This window comes from Homarus americanus, unplaced genomic scaffold (assembly GCF_018991925.1).
Source record: "Homarus americanus isolate GMGI-L3 unplaced genomic scaffold, GMGI_Hamer_2.0 scaffold30535, whole genome shotgun sequence".
Classification (NCBI taxonomy): Eukaryota; Metazoa; Arthropoda; class Malacostraca; order Decapoda; family Nephropidae; genus Homarus; species Homarus americanus.
Window position 1 is genome coordinate 2,727,001 of NW_024732440.1, and position 21,633 is coordinate 2,748,633.

General features: G+C 39.4%; 1 protein-coding gene across 1 annotated transcript in view; it reads left to right on the forward strand.

Annotated features, from left to right (window-relative positions):
* Positions 1-2,290: 2,290 nt before the first annotated feature.
* The window catches only part of LOC121868759, a gene marked incomplete at its 5' end in the record, with an annotated part of 64,702 nt that continues 45,359 nt past the window's right edge, over positions 2,291-21,633 (forward strand). The window contains 5 exon segments of the mRNA XM_042369644.1: positions 2,291-2,364; positions 2,858-3,057; positions 5,921-6,099; positions 8,029-8,164; positions 13,116-13,211. Of these exon segments, the coding sequence (XP_042225578.1) occupies positions 2,291-2,364; positions 2,858-3,057; positions 5,921-6,099; positions 8,029-8,164; positions 13,116-13,211 (685 nt within the window).

Genomic DNA, 21,633 nt, shown 5'->3' on the forward strand with positions numbered 1-21,633 from the left:
TATATATATATATATATATATATATATATATATATATATATATATATATATATATATATATATATATATATATATATATATATATATATATATATATATATATATATATATATATATATATACAAGCGCTTGGGAACTTCGTGTTTTCTTCTTTCCTTGTGGTTATCAGCATATACCTAGATCACGCGCACCTACAGTGATTTACTTGCATATATATATATATATATATTTCTTTTCTTTTTTGTAACTGACAAATTTTCACTGACGATGTGAAAAAAAATACTAAGATTTGCTTTAAAAGAACCAAAAAATAAATACATCGATATATTTGTCCACAAGAATAAATATTAAAGAAAACTTTTAAACATTACTGAAATATTAAAAATCAAGTTTAATAATACGTCTACATACCACTATCAAAAAATAATAAAATAATAATACAAACTTTACGTCCAAGAGAAAACTGAAAATTACATTAAAACCAAAACAAAATGAAAGTTAAATAAACCTAAACTAAACTCATGAAAACGTTATTATAATTTGCTCAAGTTTCTCAATATGATAATTAAACATGGAATCCAAATTAAGTTAACATGAAAGACAAATAAACATTTGAATACATTAGAAATTAAATAGAACATGTTTTTTCCATATGTAATTTACGTACCATTTGTCCATTTGTTGCGGTGAAGGTAATCTGCTAGTAGCCAGCCTGTCAAAATAGGGTTATGGCTAATCTCAGCGTAATCACCCGAGCATTGAACCAGAAAACACACCGTTGCTGTTTCCAGAGATTTCACGCTACGTTAGCCTCACTTGTTTTTACAATAGTGATGGTGTGTGTGTGTGTGTGTGTGTGTGTGTGTGTGTGTGTGTGTGTGTGTGTGATATATGTTGGAAGAGAGAGAGCGTAAGAAACGGACAGAGAGGGGAAAAAAGAGACGAGGATAAATACAAAAAGAATTGAACAAATATAATGTAATGATGGAGAGAATGAGGAGAGAGAGAGAGACATGCATATAATAACTGAGACACGGAGAAAACTAGAGAAAGAGAGAGAAAGAGAGAGAGAGAGAAAGACAAATAGGATCTTATAGAAAACTGGGAAGGTAAAATTTCAATAAAATTTACCTAAAGAAGAAGTTTAAACAATGTTATATCTACAAGTCTATATACATATATTTCACACTTAAAGAACACCCTAAGATGAAGAACAGTTTTCTAATCCATGGCCCTAGAATTCAACACTGCTTAATATATGTCCACACGCTAAAATTATAAAAGACACAAATACTTCGTTTATTATTATTTTGTTTAAGAATTATGTTCTTACGTGCATTATTTGACGTATTCAGGTGGGTGATGACGGAACAGTTGGTATCAATAGTAGAGGCCTGGGTTAAAATCCTAAGTAGTCGTGGTTTGATACTAAGAGGAGCTCAGGCAACCTTGTACAACCAGCCGTGTATACAAATCGCATCTCATAAAGATTAAGCACCTCAACTTATAACACCTGATGATTTAACACCCTAACGCTTATCTAACCTAATACCGCCCAGTTAACGTTAGAGTAATTAATAATAATCAAATCAAATATGCTGAGGTGTCTAATCTTTACGTAATTCTCTAACTCTTATTGTTATTTAACTAAAGAAACACGATAAACGAGGAAAGGTTGTCAGGTTGAGAATTAGAAGCGGTTGGCCGGAACACGAACAAAATGTTGAGTGGAACGCGTCTATGATGACTCGGGTGAACGCGCCCATTATAATTGGAATACTTGCTTATTATACACTGAATTCCAGCTTGTCTTTTTCATCACCCAAACACCAGCCAAAGAGAATTCTCATATGTTGATTGTTCGTATCTGTAAGGTGGGTGTATCTGACTTATAGACTAATAGTTATATATAAATTAGATAGTGGTGATAGTGTAGAGTTTGGAGAGAGATAAAGAAAGACGCAAGAAACAGAGAAACAGACAGACTAACTACTTAATTGAGATGCGTTTTAAAGGGACACTCGTTGTTTCGGCAGGACGGTGGTAAATTATTTATCATACCGATTCTCTACACACACACACACACACACACACACACACACACACACACACACACACACACACACAGTAGTAGTAGTATATAAACAGTGAGACAAAAGACACATGTATAACAAAAAGGGGAACTTGAAATAGAAACAAAGGGAAGAAAGAAAGAGACAGACACATAAAAACAAAGAAATATAGGGAGAAAGAGAATGGGAGATAACACCAATCTCACTTACCTTCACAGGTACTGCCTCCACACTGAAGGCTGTCAGGGATACAACACCGAGAGACGGCGCTGCAACTTCTTTTCCTGTAATGGTAGGTCACTTGTACCTTGTATATATATATATATATATATATATATATATATATATATATATATATATATATATATATATATATATATATATATATATATATATATATATATATATATATATATATATATATATATATGTATATATATATAGTATAAAACAACACATGTTCATATATAAAAAAATAAAAATGAATTCCAAATATTTATAGTACTTCTCTGTCTTCTCACCTCTACTACTAAAACCTCTACCACCACCATTATTTCGTCCACCAACACCATCACAAGTCCGACGGAGATATTAGTGGTGGTGGTAAGCCACCACTAATATCTCCGTCCCCTTGCTACCTTTACCAACACTATGCCACACATACAGTTATTCCCCTACCAGTTCTACCACTTCCACACACATCTTTATCCCACCCCTTACCACCACTACCACAACAACAACAACCACCATTTTGACTTCCTGTGCTCGTCTGTCCTCCTGCACAGGCACGCTTGATGTCCTCCACCTCCACGACAAGCGCTACAAGCCCACTAAGTTCGGATGGCGGGAGTCGAGCACCCGCCCTGGGTCGTGGAGGGCCGTGAGGAACCGCCCGCTTCTGGTGCACACTCGGGACATCTACCCTGGAGGCTTCCCCAAGGAGTTTTCCATTCTCATCACCGTCAGGCCAGACCTCGGCAACATGGTAAGTAGGTGTTGTTATTGAGTGGTGAGGAGTAGGTGTTGTTATTGAGTGGTGAGGAGTAGGTGTTATGTGTTTGAGTGGTGAGGAGTAGGCGTTGTTATTGAGTGGTGAGGAGTAGGTGTTGTGTGTTTGAGTGGTGAGGAGTAGGTGATGAGGAGACGATGCTGGTGTTTGTTGAGGGTCGTGATAGTTAAAGTGTCGCGTCTGTTTTTATATACAAGTACATAAAGCCAATGACATCATCGAGAGAAGGGAAGCCTGGCCGCCTCCCACTGCCCGGTACAAAGGGAATGTGAGATCTTAAGCCTCGTCAGATGCACAAAGCCCCTAGATGGAATCACAGTGTTGCCCAAGAAGGATGTCATACAGCTGGTGTGAGATTAAACATGTGCTTCCACTTTAACACTTTACTACTTCTCCCACAGTGAAACTATGGCAGAGGGTGCAACAAGCTTTAAGGAGACCAAGAAGAACTGAACATAGTGTGCATTTTGCCTTGGTTTCATCTCAACAGGGTCCGTAACTGCTGGGACCTGGGTGACAGTGCCTTGGAGGTCTTGGATGACCTGAGTGTCAAACTCAGTGAGGTCACGTGGCAAGAATCTCCAAGGCAGCCATTAATGTATTCGTTTTAGAACTACTGCTTTATAATTCAGGGTTTTACAAATGAAATCAATAAATTACTACAGTGTAAAGTAACCACTAAAAACATTACAGGGAGTGGTAAGAAAATGTCGTGTTCAAATGTAAACTTGGACAATTTTCCCTATTTTTCAGGAATGATTTTAAGTCTCCTTTCTGAGGCTGTCACCTAAGCCTTAGTAACAACCCTGTGGAAAAAAAAAATATTGTAGTTTCGGTAGACACCGGTATCAGGCAGGTGGCCACCGATTGAGTGTTGGACAGTATATACACTTTACTGCAAGGGGACAAGGAACTGGAATGTTAATTTCAGCACCAAGGGACCCGACCAGTGTAGCCCTTTAATTTTATACATCACTGTGCGGAATGAACTGTGTTAGGTGCACCAATATGAAGCACTGTGTGGCGGTGCGACACCAGTACAAACAACGACAAAATTAAAGCCGATTATTTTTATCAGCAAAACATAAACTTATTATAAATGTAAATTATGTTAATCTTAGCGAACACTAAGTGAAATACAGTTGTCCCGCTGTCACCACACGGAGCCGTCGCTGATGATATGCACAGCCCTGGAAAATTAAAGGTATTTCTTACCTTTCACTACTAAAAAGTCTATGTTGTTGATACAAGTTATCAGCTCTTTGTTTATACTGGTAGCAAACATCCACACATTGTTTTGTTATTAGTGCACATTACACAGTTCATTCGGCACTGTGACGCACAAAATTAAAAAGGCTCTATTTAATATTCTGGACCGTCAGGCCCTGGCAGACGACCTCACCAACACGCTCCCTATTATTGTGATAGTGACTCTAATCTCTGTATACATCACTTTTTACCAATGTATAATAGTTTTGTATGTGTGTATGTGCGCGTGCGTGCGTGTAAGAATTTAATGTGAATGAATGTGAAGACAATGTTTGCCACCACAACAAACAAAAAAAGATCATTACTCACACCAATAAAAGACAAATTTATTATAACTTTAAACGTAATTAATCTTAGCGAAAACTTGGTAAAAATACAGTTGTCCCGTGGCCACGTGTCCCCTGTCCCAGTTACCAAGAGTGAAGAAAGGCGGCGCTGTGGCTGACCATATGGACGGCACTTGAAGGACTCTTGTGTGGCCAGATAGGGAACGTTGATCCTGGTCCTCAAAATATCTCTCCTTGATCCTTCAAAATCCTCTAGATAAGAGATCCAAACGATGTGTAGAGTCTCAGTGCAAGTTCGACGAGATTTTCGCCTCTTTATCTTAGTTCTATTGAGTCACTTAGAGGAAATCTCACACCTCCACTTTGGCTAACATAAAATGTGAGAACCTTTGAGAATCTTCCTTTGTATCATAGCTTAGGTAAGGCAGTTGAATGTGTTCTTGCATCTCCAGTCGTGTTGAAAATTTTAAGGTATGAACTTTTGTGAATCTATACCAAGGCTTCTGGAACATATCTCGATAACTTCTTCATTACCATTATGAAAGAGATATTATTCGGTGACAATTTACCTTTTTGATAATGAACAAAAGAACGAACATCATAGCTTCTCAAAGACAGACAAATAAGCTAGACTACAAGTTCTCTACAGCCTTATCTATTAACAAAAATAGTCATTGATACGCTTATTTTTATCTTCAATGATAACTTTTCCATAGTGAATTAGTGACGGGAACTTTTTCTTTAAAATAATTCTCCTTGAAGATTTTTAGTGAAAAGTCCTTGAAAGGATTCCAATACGACTTCATTCATTAGTGGGACCTGGAAATAAAGTCGCCGACAAGAGTGCACTTAAAAAAATTCGCGTAGGAGGAGGTATATAATATATATGTATATATGTGTGTGTGTGTGTGTGTGTGTGTGTGTGTGTAACCGCAAATAGATGTGGGTAAATTATGTTCATTGATATGTAACCGTAGCTCAAAAGGTTAAACGAGGCGGTACTTTCAGGTTTTGTGTGTGCTGCGTCTCTACATTGTATATTGTGTACTAACTCATGTGGTGTATCTCAGGGTATGTGATGTACTAACTCATGTGGTGTAGTAACTCATGTGGTGTGTCTCAGGGTATGTGGTGTACTAACTCATGTGGTGTATCTCAGGGTATGTGGTGTACTAACTCATGTGGTGTATCTCAGGGTATGTGGTGTGCTAATTCATATGGTGTGCTCAGGGTATGTGGTGTACAAACTTATGTGGTGTAGTAACTCATGTGGTGTGTCTCAGGGTATGCTCTTCATCATGCATCGGGCTTACGGAGGTGAAGTATACCTGGGTCTTGGACTGGGCACTGGCCTGGAGCTGCTACACACTGGACCTACAAGAGAGGATGACGTCCTGCCCATCAACGTGGCTCCCATCAACGTCAACCTTACCGACGGACATTGGCATCAGCTGGCGATCAGGTGAGATGAGGAGTGAGTGGATACAGATGGGAGTGGTGGAAGAAGAAAAGCGAGGTGAGGACTTGACACGTGTGGTAGTAGGAAAGGGATAATGTATGAGGAATGGAGGGAGGAGGGGGTGTGGTAGTTGTAAAGGGTCTGCCAGGTGAGTTAGGAGGAGACGAATGGACAAGTATGGTGAAGGTAGAGGTTAAAGGGAGAGGGGGCTAGGGGAGTGGTTACCAGTGCGGGAGAGATGTGAGTGTGCAACAGAGGTGTCACGTGGGTTCAAGACGTGAGTTAGTGGATGTGGTAGAGATGTGACTGTTTTAGAAGTGAGTGGGTATGGGGGAGGTCGGTGACGTGGGGAAACCAGGGAAGGGAGATAAATTTAACAAATGACAAGTAAGAGAGGGAGCAGAGACAGAACAAGGAAAAGAGTGAGAGGAGAAGGACAGTCATTTCAAAAGGTGAATAAATGTAAAATAAAGGACCATCGAAATTTAAAAACGGAGTTTACATTTTCGACAGTAAATGAAACTCTTATAGTCTTTGGTGAGGTACTGGGAACGTAAAACTACCTTCCGGTACATTGTTATTGTATATTATTGCTGTAATATATATACGGGTATATATTTTACGGGGCAATTAATTATACATGTGCAATGTCACTTTATATGCCAGAATGCACAGCAATTACTCAGAGCTTATCTATTTCAAATATCAATTAACCGGATTCGTGTGTTTTGTTGCGCAATGCTCTTAACAAAAGCCGAACAATTGAACTCGGTAAAAATATCAGTCTCTTTGTTTCTAACCCAAAACAATGGTGTTATTCCTGCGTAGTTTCAAAGCTTTGAAATATTTTGACTGAGGTTCACAGTGCAACAATAAAACGGTTCGAAAATATAATAAAAACAGTTTTGGCAACTGTTGATTACCAGACTTAAATTATTGGTATATTAGGAGTAAAGACTATATATATATATATATATATATATATATATATATATATATATATATATATATATATATATATATATATATATATATATATATATATATATATATATATATATATATATATATATATATAAGCCGACATTGTTTAAATATTTCCTTGTTGGTAAACGAATTTTCGATTTGCTTCATTTGTTGTGACTGGGGAGTCTCCTGTCACCCCAGTCGTAGAAAGGGGACGTAATTTCATAGGTTGGGGGAGTGAAGGGCGGTAGGCTGTACGCAGTATCCACATTGCCCCTAACTCGCCATCACTCCTAAGGGACTCACTTTCATTGCTTGGGTAGTAAGTAGTGTGGTATATACGACGGTGTGCGGCAATTTCCGGTGGTGTGGCGTGACGGTGTATCCATATGTAACGGTGTTTTACTACAAGTGTTGGTATGTGATGGTGCTTGACGGAATGTGGCGATACGGAATGGAACGTGACGATGTGTGATGCTGTATAAATAGGTAACGCTATGTAACAGTGCATGACGGTTTCGTGACAGCTTGTAATGATAAGCGGTGTGTTAAGAAGGTATATGGCAAGTGACAGAGAAACTAACATGGCATTTATGGCAGCAAAAGGAGACACGGACTGGTGAACACAAGACAACTTGGTGTTAGCAGGTAGAAAATGGTGAACTTATGTAATGATGGAGGATTAACTTTAGGTGGTGCCAACAATGAAACAAAATAATCCCTTATAATGAGGTAATAATGATAGTGGTGATGATCGTCAAAAACAGAATGCGAATGATGATGATGATGATGAAGATGAGGATGATGATCGCTGTTTAAAGTAATGAATATATAATTGATTTTCGACCTTTCTTTTTCCTCATTGGTGATTTCCTTGGTGATGGTGACTGCTGCTGCTGCTGCTGGTATCGCTGGGCTGTACTTCTGCTGTGGCTGTTGCTAATACTACTGCCCCCACGGCCTCAGTGTACTGGAGGACAACAGCATCCAGGTGTACGTTGACTGTCGGTGGATCAGTCGACAGATGCTGCGACGCTCAACGCTTGAGATCCCCATGGACACCCTACTGTATGTGGGGGGCATGCCGGGACGGAGCTACCAGGTCAGTAGTCTCTCTCTCTCTCTCTCTCTCTCTCTCTCTCTCTCTCTCTCTCTCTCTCTGACACCGAACAAACATCAACACCACAAGTCAGCTTTAGAAGTATCGCCATACATTTTGTGTGTTTAAAAAGCTGCCAGTAGGGACGTCGAAGAGAATTTGAGTGCAAAGAATTATTCTAACAAATATTGCTGTGGGGGGATACCTCTTTCACCAATTGCGTCAATTATATCAAAGGAAAACCAATTCAAGAATGTCCTTCACATCGAGGTGAAATCTATAATTAAAGACATTTTTCGTGCCGGGAGTAGGTGAAGAACCACATTTATCCAACAATCCATTAAAGAAAAAAGCTAAACACATCAGCGAGAAACTTTGATGGTTCAGGTGTGAAAATGGAGAACTTTTGGAAGTATTATTATCGGAAGGAAAAGCCTTTGAAAACCTCAAATTCCCTGATATTATAATGATGCCACCTGGAGGAAGAAATGAAATTGAGAACGAGTAAAACAGGCATGAAGGAATGACAGTTAATTAGTAAGTGTTGTGAGAGGCGTAACGACCAGGGAGAGAAGAAAACCGTGAACCTGGAACTTATGGATTTAACTTATTGAAGAACACATTAAATAAAGCAAAAAATATTTATGTATATATTTTACAGAAGCATTTCAAACTATTAAATATATCCTCGCATGATCTAAAAAAAGATGATCATTTTTCTTAACTCCTGACCCGATATCCAGAGGGAGAGTCGAGACAAACATATTTTCAGGGACTCTGCCGTGACGGAGGAGCACCTTAGCGGTAGTTCTGACTCAGAAGCTCAACATGTGCTCTCCATTCTGCATCACGCTTGATGTGGCTCCCGACAGGTGAATAGCCCCCACGTTCACCCAGAGAGACGACGTGAATAACACTGTCATGAGCCTCACTAAACCTCTATCATCAGTTTATTATAGTGTCGCTGAGTTACCATGACATCCCGGAATAGGAACTGTCAGCATCATAGACCTCTTATCTAACACTCAGAGACGAAAACATTCTAACTAACACATCATGTGTGTTATGGTGACATTGAGTTACCACCACACTACGGTAGTCAACGTCACTGTTCACTTAACTGAAGATCGAAGAATAAATTACCATAAAGCTTTAATATAAAATCCTAATCATCATATTTGTAATGGTATGATAACACCCTAACACGGACTTAACGATCGAAGAAAATATTACTTTATAACTTGACAACGAAGACAAATAAACATTCGCTAAACCGTATCTATCATCCTATCGACAAACTGACTAAATAAACTATAAAAAAGAAGTTAACATAATTTATGGCATATCACTAAGTAAAAGTGAAGCACCGGTAGAAAGAGGAGTGTGATAGTTAAGCCTCTTACCTCGGGAGAGACTCAATGCTGTCTGGAGGAAATTGAAGATCTCTCAAGAGACAGAAGTGGAATACATAAAAGTTAGCATGTGATGGAGATTTAGTCTACCTTCCTAAAGAAATATTTATATAAAAGTTTTATTTTTCACGGGGGATTGCTTGATGCAGGTGAAAGTCAGTTGAAGGATATATATTCCCTATACAGTATGGTGTTCTCGTAGGCAAGTAACTTTTAAGAAATTCACAATAAGTTACAATAAAATCTTGAGAATTTGAGGCTGATGGTAATTGGCACATAAAGATAGATATTTAAGAGAAAAAATTAGTAAAAAAAATATGGATTAATAATTTTACAGCCAGAGAGAGAATAATAAACGGAACCAAACTCACATAGAAATAGAACTTCCTCAGAACGAAGATAACACCAAAAAATTCTAATCTTCAGAACATTTAGTTATAGTTCTACACACACCAGGAGTAAGAGGGAAGAGATTACCACTTGGTATAGTTAGAAATAAAAAGAAAACACTCACTAACGTTGGTGACATCCCTAATAACTCATATCATTGTATCATAGCTGGATTCCGAGTGACAGCAAAGTAGTAGTAGTAGTAGTAGTAGTAGTAGTAGTAGTAGTAGTGTGTGTGTGTGGCGAAGACAATGGCATAACTGTAGTGTTCTTTAAGGGTCTTGTAATCATTTCGTGGAGTAGAGAAAATTACTTAAGGGTGTTATGGCGAATGAGTGCAGAATCACCAAGGAAATGAACCATGATTCTACAGTATTATTGTTATTTTTGTTGTTATCATTATTATTATTATTAGTAGTAGTAGTCGTAGTAGTAGTGGTAAATAGTATTGTTTTATGCTCTGCCCCGAAATTTTTTTCAATAATTACCATGTTTACTTCATCACTTAACCCTGTGCATTTAGATTCATAATTAATTTATCCAATTATACATTCACTCGCTCTTGTCAATGAATGGTTAATTAAGTGAATTAAGCACTTAATTTAATATTCAATTATTGATGGTGTGCAAATGAGTACCATTCCCAGTGAGAGAGAGAGAGAGTATTATCGTCGTCAGCAGCGTGTACACAACCACCCATCACCCTTAATGTTTCAATAAACTTCATGTGATCTCCTGCGGTTAACTTGGGTCCATAAAGCAGAGTCCTGGTTCCATCCATGGGAGTCATGAACCTTCCCTCATCTCTCACCCTCGGGTTCATTAGGCAGTTTCCACAAATCCACCGAATTTAGAAGATGTAGTCGACTGTAATGGTGAGAGATTACTAACTGGTAGATACTGAGTGGTGCCATTACCAAGCTGTAACCCTTAACCATATGATGTTTGAACCCTTAAATTACAGCACCTATAAGGGGTTATTATGATGAATAGTCTATCACTATAAATTACAAGTCTTTCTGCTCTTGAGTTATGCTGTGGATATAGTTACATAGAGACAGAGTAAACATTGGTATGTCAAGTGTTCGTGGCCTAACTCCGCTTCATGAAAGAATAAATTTCAAAACTCACGGAGAAAAAAAAATATATAGAAAACGAAAAAAGAAATGTAGTATCTATGACCCGTCCGTTACCATCAATAAACGACAGTGAATTTGGCAACGAGTCATGTAGCGTAGATTAGTTATGGTCCGTTGTATGTAAAGACCTGTGTTGTATAGTTTAGTTCTTTCTAGGTTGTAAATCAGGCGAGGTCTCACCCTATCTCTTGTCCTATGTTCAAAAGTTCTAGGTAAAATTATCTGTGTGTCGTGTTTATGTATAACGTCATCAGAGGTATTTAGCTTACCCACAGAACTTACCATGACCGTTTGAGTTAATTAAAATCTATGTTCAGGTAAAAATTTGCTTCAAGAATTTTAAACGACGTAAATGTATATGGGAAGTTTACAATACTCATATACCTTATAATAATAATATACAAACACACTAAAAATTTAAAATAGCTTCTTTTCTTTTCTTAATATTCATGGCAGAAAATCTCTCTTTTTATCTTCCTCAAATTACGTCACCTGGATGTGTGGGATATTTCTTACGCCAGATTTTTTCTTCCAATTAAAAATGTGATTGTATTTGTCACGATTATTTGGGCGTGAAAACATGCCAATAACACCAAACTTGTTAGCGTCACTTAGAAAATTAATAGTTCTCTGGAGTTGCTAAATCCATCTTTTTGTGTTATATTTTTATTTTAGTTTATGTTTTTTAAGAGAGGGAGAGACGTATATAGATAGATAGATAGATAGATAGCGTATCACAACTCAATAGTCTTTTTTTACAAGGATAGTTTGACCTTTTATATGATTTACACGTGATACGGGTTCAGGGCTTTTATATACAGTATGTAAGATAACAGCTAAGCCCCTTCTTTCACTTTTCTGACCGTGATGAGCAAGTTTCCACAGTGATGGCCCCTTCCCCCTCTTCTTCCCCTCAACTCATGTGGTTCTTTTTTTTTCACTTTTTACACACACACACACACACACACACACACACACACACACACACACACACATTACTAAAACAAGCGTCATCAATATATTACCTTCTCGTAAAACTCACACAAGTTACTCCATAAAACTGTCTCTCTTAAAACTCATAACGTAGAGCTTTGACTTTCATATTGAGACCTGAATTTTTACTCCAAGTTTACCAAGAGTCAATACTTTAGTTTTTATTCACTAACCATTCTGTGTATTCTTTTTTTTTTTTAATATTTCTGTGTTTTTTATTTAATATTATTGTGTTTTGATTAGCTAGTAACACTTTAGCTATTTACTTTTACCTCTCCTAGAATCTGTTCCTTTAGGCTTTACTCTAGACTTACTTAGCCAATGAAATTAACGTTTGTCAAAAAGTCCACTGTGAATGGCTGTTTTGAGATAGGTTACTCGCGTGAGCTTTTTATGTCAGTTTACATGTTGCTTTGTGTGTGTTCAGTAAGACCTCGTCATCGTTGCCTGCTCTGTATTGTAAGTTCTGAACTAAAACTTTTGGCTATTATTGCATTTTCAACCAATATAGGTCTCGAATTGAGCAATGTGTTTTCCGATGGTTTGGACAATTGTATGACACTTCTTCTATGACGTCAGGAGGTTGGGTTAGGTAATTTGCGACGGAAACATCATAGCAGAAGTGTCTTAAAGTTGTCTGAACCATCGGAAAACACATTGCTCAACTCGAGACCTATATTGGTTGAAAATGCAAATTGACGAAACTTTATAGGTTTTAATGTAGTGCATCTATAATGTTCATGTATAAGAATAAAACATAGTTGCTTCTATTACTTGTGTGTGTTTGTATTAACAGTTAACGTAGCATAATTTTCAGTTAAAATTTCTCTATCAAGTTTTATCATTTTACCATGTTCCTTCTCGTTAGTATATACATAATACAACTGTCAGGTTCTAACTAATCAAACACTTCTCTTCCTTAGTTCGTAATGTGTTACTCAGTTGTGATTCAAACTGTGTTAACTTCTCGTTCCATCGCTTCATATTTATTTTTGTTTATCCTTTTTTCCTATGCGCCAGGGGGAGATGGAGCAGTTCACCATCAGTAGGTCTCCTGACGCCGTGGCCAAGCAGTGCAAACCAGAACCCATTCCAATCATCGATAAAACCCTCCAGGTACGTTCCAATCCCCTAGTTAGATTAGTATGAGATTGGGAAGACATATCAACAGAGTAGGTTCATTAGGTAAGTTCTTATACCGAGCTGAATCAACGTGACTAGAAGAAACAAGATTATTTTGTAAGTCACCAAGGAAGGTCACATTCTCTAACGATCACTCAACAGGAAAAGCGACATTATGTTATAGGTTAAGCAATTATGTTCTGTTATGGGAGCGAATTTTCAGGTACAATCACCCCAAAAAAATCCTGTCGCGAACCACGAACCCTTAGATTCAGACTCGTGAACCCGAAGCAGTAGTCACTGATACATTATTCTGTCCATAAATGCTTCGGATTCAAGAGTCTGAATCTCGGGGTTCATGGTTCGCGACAGGACTTTTTTGGGTGACTGTACCTAGAAAACCAAGAAAGCGTTGTAATTTAATCCGATTTAATATAACACACGAGACTTTGGGTATGCGAATATAATTTTGGCCAGATTAAACTACTTGTGTTGTGTTCGAACAGTTTTGGGCCAGAAAGAAGTTATCCGGTTACTTGATGTTGACTGTGTTTATCTTGTGCTGTAAGAAGGAAATGTACGCCAGTAATACCTAGGGGTTTGAGTCTAAGGTTAGTATTTAAGGCCAAATTCAGTGCCGCCTTGCCAGTAATACTAGAGAGGCGCCAGGTGGGGTGTTCCTTCCCACAGGCTCCGTTACATACTGCTACATTTTATTTCACATTTCTGCCATTGACAGCTCGTATAAAAGAATAGTAAAAATGGCGTTATTTAATTTTTTGTCCAGTTTATAGGATTTTAAGTAGGATAGTAAAATATAGTTCAAAACATAGTTGCAGTGACAATAGCTCATCCACCTTTATTGTGTAATATTTTGGTACCAAGAAATATATATAGTACCTTCAATAGAGTATTACCCAGTTATCATGGGTAAAGTCCTATACAGATCTCATGGGTGACACTCACTGTTTATGAAGTTTGGTCCTAAGGAAGCAACTTGCGGTAAAAGTTAAGTAGGGGTCCGCCACTTTTTCTGGTATTTTATTAATGTAAATTTTCTGATATGTTTATTAGGTAATGGTAAAGCGAAGTTAAGATTGGGAAAAGGTCGACCACGGAACTTCATATTTATGTTTATATATGGAGAGGAGGAAAACAAAACCATTTTATTACATCTTACGAGTATTTTGGATTTCAGTTTCACTCAGAAACTTACATTTTGGCGTGAGACACCGTTTCCATTTGACTCAAGCTCCAATCACCTTAAGTCTCGTGTCACGTGACTATGTCCAGCCAGTCAGTGATGCCCTCGATGTCACATGACTATGTCTCCTGTGTCTAACCAATCAGTGTTGCTCTCGGTGTCAGTAATACTCCAGAACATCCTCAGAATTTCAAATTTTAGCTTGGTACTGGCGTTCAATCTCAGTTTGGTAAACCATTCATTGCATTTGAAAACGATGCCGCTGCCATTGACATTTTTAAGACTCATAGTATTCTGCCAATCTTTATGAAGTGCTGCAGGCGTTCATCCTCAAAATATAAAACGATTGTGGAAGAATATCTAGAGTTGGGTGCTTCGTGCTGGCAGTAAGAAGGAACATTACCTACAGTATTTCGTTCTGTATACTCTACATGTTCCAAGCCGAACACAACGATCACATGACTACACTCCATCACTTATGGCTCTTGTTGCCTTTGGAAATGTTGTCGGGGACGAGAATCACCCACAGTGAATTTGTGTAAAAATAAAATAGTTAATTTTCTCTTTAAAAAAGATAATACTGGAAAGAGAACTTTAGAATGACTTGAAAGGAGAGGAAGCTGCGGTGTGAGTAACGTCACTTAATGATGGGGATATTATAATTTACGTCTTTTGTAAGAATGAATTTCACTTTTACCAACTGTGTGTGGACTAAATGCCGGTAAAGAATTACAACATGGCAAATGACGCTTGACTTACATTCTTAGGAGTCATTTCGCACAGTCCAGTCTACCACATCCTTGCCTTCTACCTGTGATATCTGTTATAGCTCTCTTAGTTTATACTGTAAATAAGCAGAGGGATCAAACCTTCTCAAACACTTAAACCATCGTCATCAAAGTGTTAATACACCCCTCTTTATATATATATATATATATATATATATAGAGAGAGAGAGAGAGAGAGAGAGAGAGAGAGAGAGAGAGAGAGAGAGAGAGAGAGAGAGAGAGAGAGAGAGAGAGAGAGAGAGAGAGAGACCTGGCTGGTGAGGTCGTTGATTATATGTTCAAAGTCCACGTGTGATATAGACTAAAAATGAAGTAATACATGGTACCTCGTGTTTCATACCAGCTGGATTCGGTAAAATGCTACTGACATCCACATAAGCAGCACGGGCAGTTCCCAATGAGAGGTTCACGGCGCCTACAGCTCGATGAACAGGCTTTGTGTGAAATATCACATAATCTAGAACTGCTTTTAGTGCTCTTGTGGTATGGTCGGTAGCGTTCCCTGGTCCCATGCATTAGGTCGAGGGTTCGAGTTCTGGCTGGTGAGGGTCGTTGATTATATGTTCAAAGTCCGCGTGTTATATGGACTAAAAATGAAATATATATATATATATATATATATATATATATATATATATATATATATATATATATATATATATATATATATATAACGTAACATGTAGTCGGTGTCAATTAGTTTTTATGAGTGACTTTACATTTTTTGTAGAGACTGGGATGTTGAACATATGCTTGTTTTATTAGTGGACTACCAGGGCAACCCACCATCACCATCAATACAGTCATCATTATCATCACTACTACCACCATATCCACCATCACTACCATCTCTAATACCACCACCACCACCACTACTACTACTTTGCTGTCACACCGGAATCGAGTATGACGATCATCCAGCTATGATAAAATGATAGGAGTTATTAAGTATGTCACCTTCGTTGGTGAGTTCTGAGTTGACTAGAGAGGCCGATATGGGACCAGCAGAGTCGCTCACAGATGTTGCACTTGTGGAGGGTTACATCTAGTGTGGGAGCGGCGGCGGCAGCGTCTTTCCGGCGTTGACACTTGTCTGACTCGGCCTGCCGTCAGGCTAATTCGAAAGTATTGACAACTCGTGTGGTGCTCCTCCAAGCGTTACGGTGTGGAGTAATCGTCTCCCAGGTTAGGGGGTCGATTTGGCAATTTTTCAGGTTTCTCTTAAAACTATCCTTATGCCTTTTCAGTTGCCCGCCAGCGTTACTTTTACTATTCGTCAGGTGACTGTAAGGTAGCTGCTTTGGCAGTCTACTAACGTCCATGCGGGTAACATGGCCAGTCCAAAGTAGTTGTTCATGGATAATAGTAACCTCAATGCTCCTACAGTTGGTGTCAGCAAGAATACTGGCATTTGTTCGCTCATCTTCCTGGCGAACTCGGAGGATGGAACATAGACTACGTTGGTGAAAGTTTTCAAGTGCATTGAGGTGCCTCCTCTATGACATAGTCTATGTGACCCATGTCTCGCTGCCGTAGAGCAGGGTGGGGAGGTCCACTGCTCGATATACATGCTAATTTGTAGATAATTTCAGCTCCCTACAGCTGAAGATATGGGTGCGGAATCTGCTTATTGATAGAGATGCACTTCTGATTCAATGTTGAATCTCCTCATCGATGTCTGCGGTGGTGGGCAGGTGTGGGAGCCGAGATACCGAAAGTGGGTAACTTTGGAGAGGGTGGTACCGTTAAGCTGGATGGATGGTGGAAGTGTGGCTGAACCAGGGGCAGGCTGAAAGAGAATCTGAATCTTAAGTACATTTACCTCAAGGCCGAAGTATGCATAAGCATCTGCATAGGTGGTCAGGATCTCCTCTAGGACGAATTCAGTGTGAGCGACAAGGGTGAGGTCGTCTGCATACTGAAGTTCAGTAATGGAAGCTGTAGACACCATTGTTCTTGCCTGGATGAGTCTTCTGTTAAAAAGACCCTTCATCCGGTACTCGATGTCCACCCCACCGGCTAAATTGGCATTGGCACGAGTAAGGAAGGCAGCCAAGAAAATGGAAAAGAGAGTTTGTGCCAGTACACACCCTTGTGTAACCCCTGTTTGGATAGGAAAGAACTCAGACTTGGTGTCATTGTGCAGGACACTGCCGTTCATGCCATCGTGAAGTTGCCTCACAATTGCGATTCTGGGAGGAAGTTTTCCGCCTCAGGAAGAAGTCTGTTTTGGAGGACTCGGGCGATAATCTTGCCAGCTACGGACAGCAGCGAGATTCCGCGGTAGTTGCCACAGTCTGACCGGTCTCCCTTGTTCTTATAAATATTGATGATGGAGGTGCCTTTAATAGCTTGGGGGATTTCCTCCTTTTCCCATATATTCTCCAGGAGAGAGTGGAGATGGCTGGTAAGCAGAGATCCTCCTGCTTTATACACCTCGGCTGGGATTCCATCAGGCCCTGAGGCTTTGTTATTTTTCATCTGTTTGATGGCAGTAGCTACTTCATCCAGGGATGGAGGATAGCTGAGGTGGGTCAGCTGTGGATGCTGAGGGACCTGCTGGATTGTCAGGACATTCCCGTCGGTGTTTTGGTAAGCAGCAAATGGTAGTACTCTTTCCAGTGCTGAAGGATGCCTTCTTCATCCTTAATTCGGGAGTTACTGTTGGATGAGCGGGGGCTGTGTCATGAGTTATTGGCCCATAAAATGTTTTAGTGGAATTGAAAAAAATCGCGCATCTTGTGTTGATCTGCAAGTTATTGTATTTCGCATGCGAAGTTCGCGCTGGACCGCCGCTTTTTTTCTTGTGGAAGGTATCGGCTTTGGTTCGAGACTGAGGGTTGTTCTGCCAGGCGGTTAAAGCAGCACGTTTTTCATTGAGGAGTATATTGATTTCCGGGTGGGACATATACCAATGATTTCCTTCGAACTATTGATAACAAGAGCCATCCTATTGTCCCTCGCCCGTGTGTTTATAGAGTATCAGGTGGCAGTATACCTCGCTTAGACAGAGTGGGTTAGTTAGTTCGACCCCACAACCTTGAACTCCGGTACAGTCCCGGACTCTTCCACGTTGAACACCCAGCCAGACGACCAAAGAGGTAGAATCAGCTGATGAGCTGGTAACAGTGTGTGTGTGTGTGTGTGTGCGCGGTGGAGTGGGAGGGAGAAGGGAGGGGGAAAGATGGGGGAGTATTTGAGTTCCGTGTTGCATAATATAATCATATATTATTTCACACACAAAAGAGTGATGGAAGTGGAAGAGATGATTCTGGTATAGGAATACGTATTTTCAGTAATTGGTTATCTCTAATCTAGGGCTCCAAAGCCAAAGAAACACGTAACCTTTACCTCCCCGCTACCCTTCCTTGGGTAAGGACAGTATGGGAAAACCAGGTGCCAGTCAATGATTGATGTCGCCCAATTTCTTAGTTATAATTATTTTCCAAATCCGACATATAACTTTAAGCTGATACACATTTTCAGGTGATTCAACTGCTCTTGTATGCACATTATATTTCATGAAAGCATTAATAGCGTATAATAAAACCATATACTGTTGTAAGTCACGTTTCGACCTAGCCTCGCACAGGGTAAACCAAAATGACCTCTTTACACTTATCGTTTTAATATGGTGATTCTAGTGGTATGGTGCTACGAAAGATACTGACAAATAGTTGCCAATGATGTGTAGTTGCGTAATGCCGTTATCAACAAAGGAGGTAGGTGGACAGAATACTAAAGTGAAGAATTTACGTCAGTGAAAACAAGCCTTTTCCAAAGGTCCAGTGCCTAATACTGACAAACCATGACAAGTCTGCTGGCACGGTGTTCCTCTGTTGATGATTTCTGGAGCCCAAGTCCAACCTCATATCGTCACTTATTAGGACAGCCTTTGTGAAAACAAAAATCTAGCCACCTCTCATGAGCTTCGCTTTCACTAGGTCGTCTATCATACTTCCGCGTGAAAAAATTTAATAAAATTTTGTATACTTTATTTTCTCATTAATAATAGTGACTATTTTATTTTCTGTTATGATAACAATCACTACTTGTTTCATTTCATTTCACGTTGTAATACAACTTTCCATACTTATTTTTTTATTGTAACACTCTTATCCTCGAAAGATAAGTTTATTATAAGAATGGGTATTATAATTAAATATTTGGTCAACATCAACCATTGACTCCTGTTCTCCCATGTTATTCTTACTAAGATTTGGTGCGGGAAGGTTAAGATCACGTGTTTCTCTGGCCTCGAACTTTAGATTAAAAATGACCATTTGCAGTGCAAAAAATCAAACATTGTAATACTACTGGAAAAAACGTATTTCCAAATATATTAATCCCTTCTACTTCCATTGCCTTGTAATATATAAAATAGAATATGATTATATAATGCAACACGCAAGTCAAGAACTCCCTCATCTTTCCCCCCCAACCCCCCCCCCCACACACACACACACACTGTTACCAGATCGTCAGCTGATTCTACCTCTCTGGTCGTCTGGCCGGGTGTTCAACGTGGAAGAGTCCGCAACTGTACATTGGTGGCATTTACTTATTGTCTCATAACATTCGAGATTAAAGTTGTTATTAGTGGTAACATTAGTTTTAGTATGTGTGTGTGTGTGTGTGTGTGTGTGTGTGTGTGTGTGTGTGTGTGTGTGTGTGTGTGTGTGTGTGTGTTTGTGTGTGTGTGTCTGTGTGTTATAGATAGCTTGATATAGTTTTAACACTGGACCAAAACTTCCTTCTGACTTAACAAACGTTATCCTCGTACCAGACATACTGCCGCTTCATCCATCAGCATACTGGATGTAGTTTTATTAGCCATGTGTGCATACCTCCTCCACCCAGCCTTCAGCCCTCTTACACCGCCCGGCCCTCAACAATGACGCGCGATGAAAACTACTCCAGAATAGGTTTCCCCAGCAATGACGCTCACTTTTTTGTTGTAAGCGTTTGCCACATTGGTGAGAATGGCAAATACAAAGAACTTGGAGGAGATATACCTAACCCGCTCCACCTTTATATGTAACCGTGACCTGGGCGAGCGTGGGAGTCGACAGAATACGAGAAAACTAGGATCATCCTAACCCGACCTTGGTGGGTTCGGTGTGGGTGTATAATATAGTACATAGGTCAGTAGGTTTGAAGTTTATTCTAATGACCTGACATGAATTTGGCCTCTGGTCGCCTTCCATGAGACTCGGTACCTTCATGTCATCACGGGGCATGACCATGTAAAACCTGAATTTTGTTTCAGCTTTATCAGTTGTCACACAAGAAGGTTCGCTCTACTATTTTGACCTTCGTGTTGATAGTGTGTATGAATATTATACGTGGAGTAGTCAACTGTCACTAACCTGAATGAGTGTGTTTACATAAATTATATGGTAATACTGTATAATCTTACATCTGTGGACAATAAATGTTTGTTGTAATAGACTTATAAAATGAATTTATTGTTAATCTTATACGTTAACAAGAAACTTACGTGTTAATGCTGTCTAATTTGTAGGCTTGGATACTCTTGGCCTGGGAGGTCGGGATTTCTTTGGTGCAAGATGCCATTTTCTCTTTGAGGCTGGGCACCCCTGGGGTCAGGTTCTTTAGGGCCGGGTTCTCTTGGGGTCGGGCACATCTAGGGCCCAGTTCCTCTTGGGCTGGGCTCTCCTGGGGCTGGGGACTTCTGGGGCCGGACTCTCAAGGGGCCGGGCTCTCCTGGGGCCAGGCGCTCTTGGGGCCGGGCTCTCTAAAAGACTAGTACACCTTGTAATGGATGATTGCCTCATCCTGTCAATGGTAAGTGACACCGAAAGTTACCGTGACTGATTATGTTCACAATGGCCGCGGGGATGGGAGGACCATTGTGGTTTTAGGTGGTACTTTCCTCACGGTCCTCCTCAAACGATAATGATCCGTATCTCCCGCGTCCTTAAGACTCGGTTCACTCCTCACCCAGAGTTGCTGTACAAACTGTTGATGTCTTATTACCTTGCCGCGCCACGTAATATTTTACAACCAAGGATATTTGAGTAAATTGTTATCGTAACTCTCTGATTCCTGTGCAACAAATAATTATGATTTGCTGTTGGCTGTTCAAGTTATCTATTAATGTGTTTTAACAGTTTATACTATTTCATATTTTACCTTGGAAATATACTTTTGTAATTACTTTCTCGTTCGCCACAACACAACAGCTCGGAGACTTTTGGATCTTGAAATTTGTTATGAATTGATCTTTTGAATTTTATAGAGTATTTGACCACGTGAACACTCGCTTACTGGTGGGGTTTGGTCAATACGTCTTCCGTGTGACTAACTACACCCGGCCGAGTCTCGTTCCTGAAACATAACTTTAAAACTGCTTCAAAAGTGTTAATAAAAAGTTAGTCTAGGCCTCCAGTACACAAGTGAA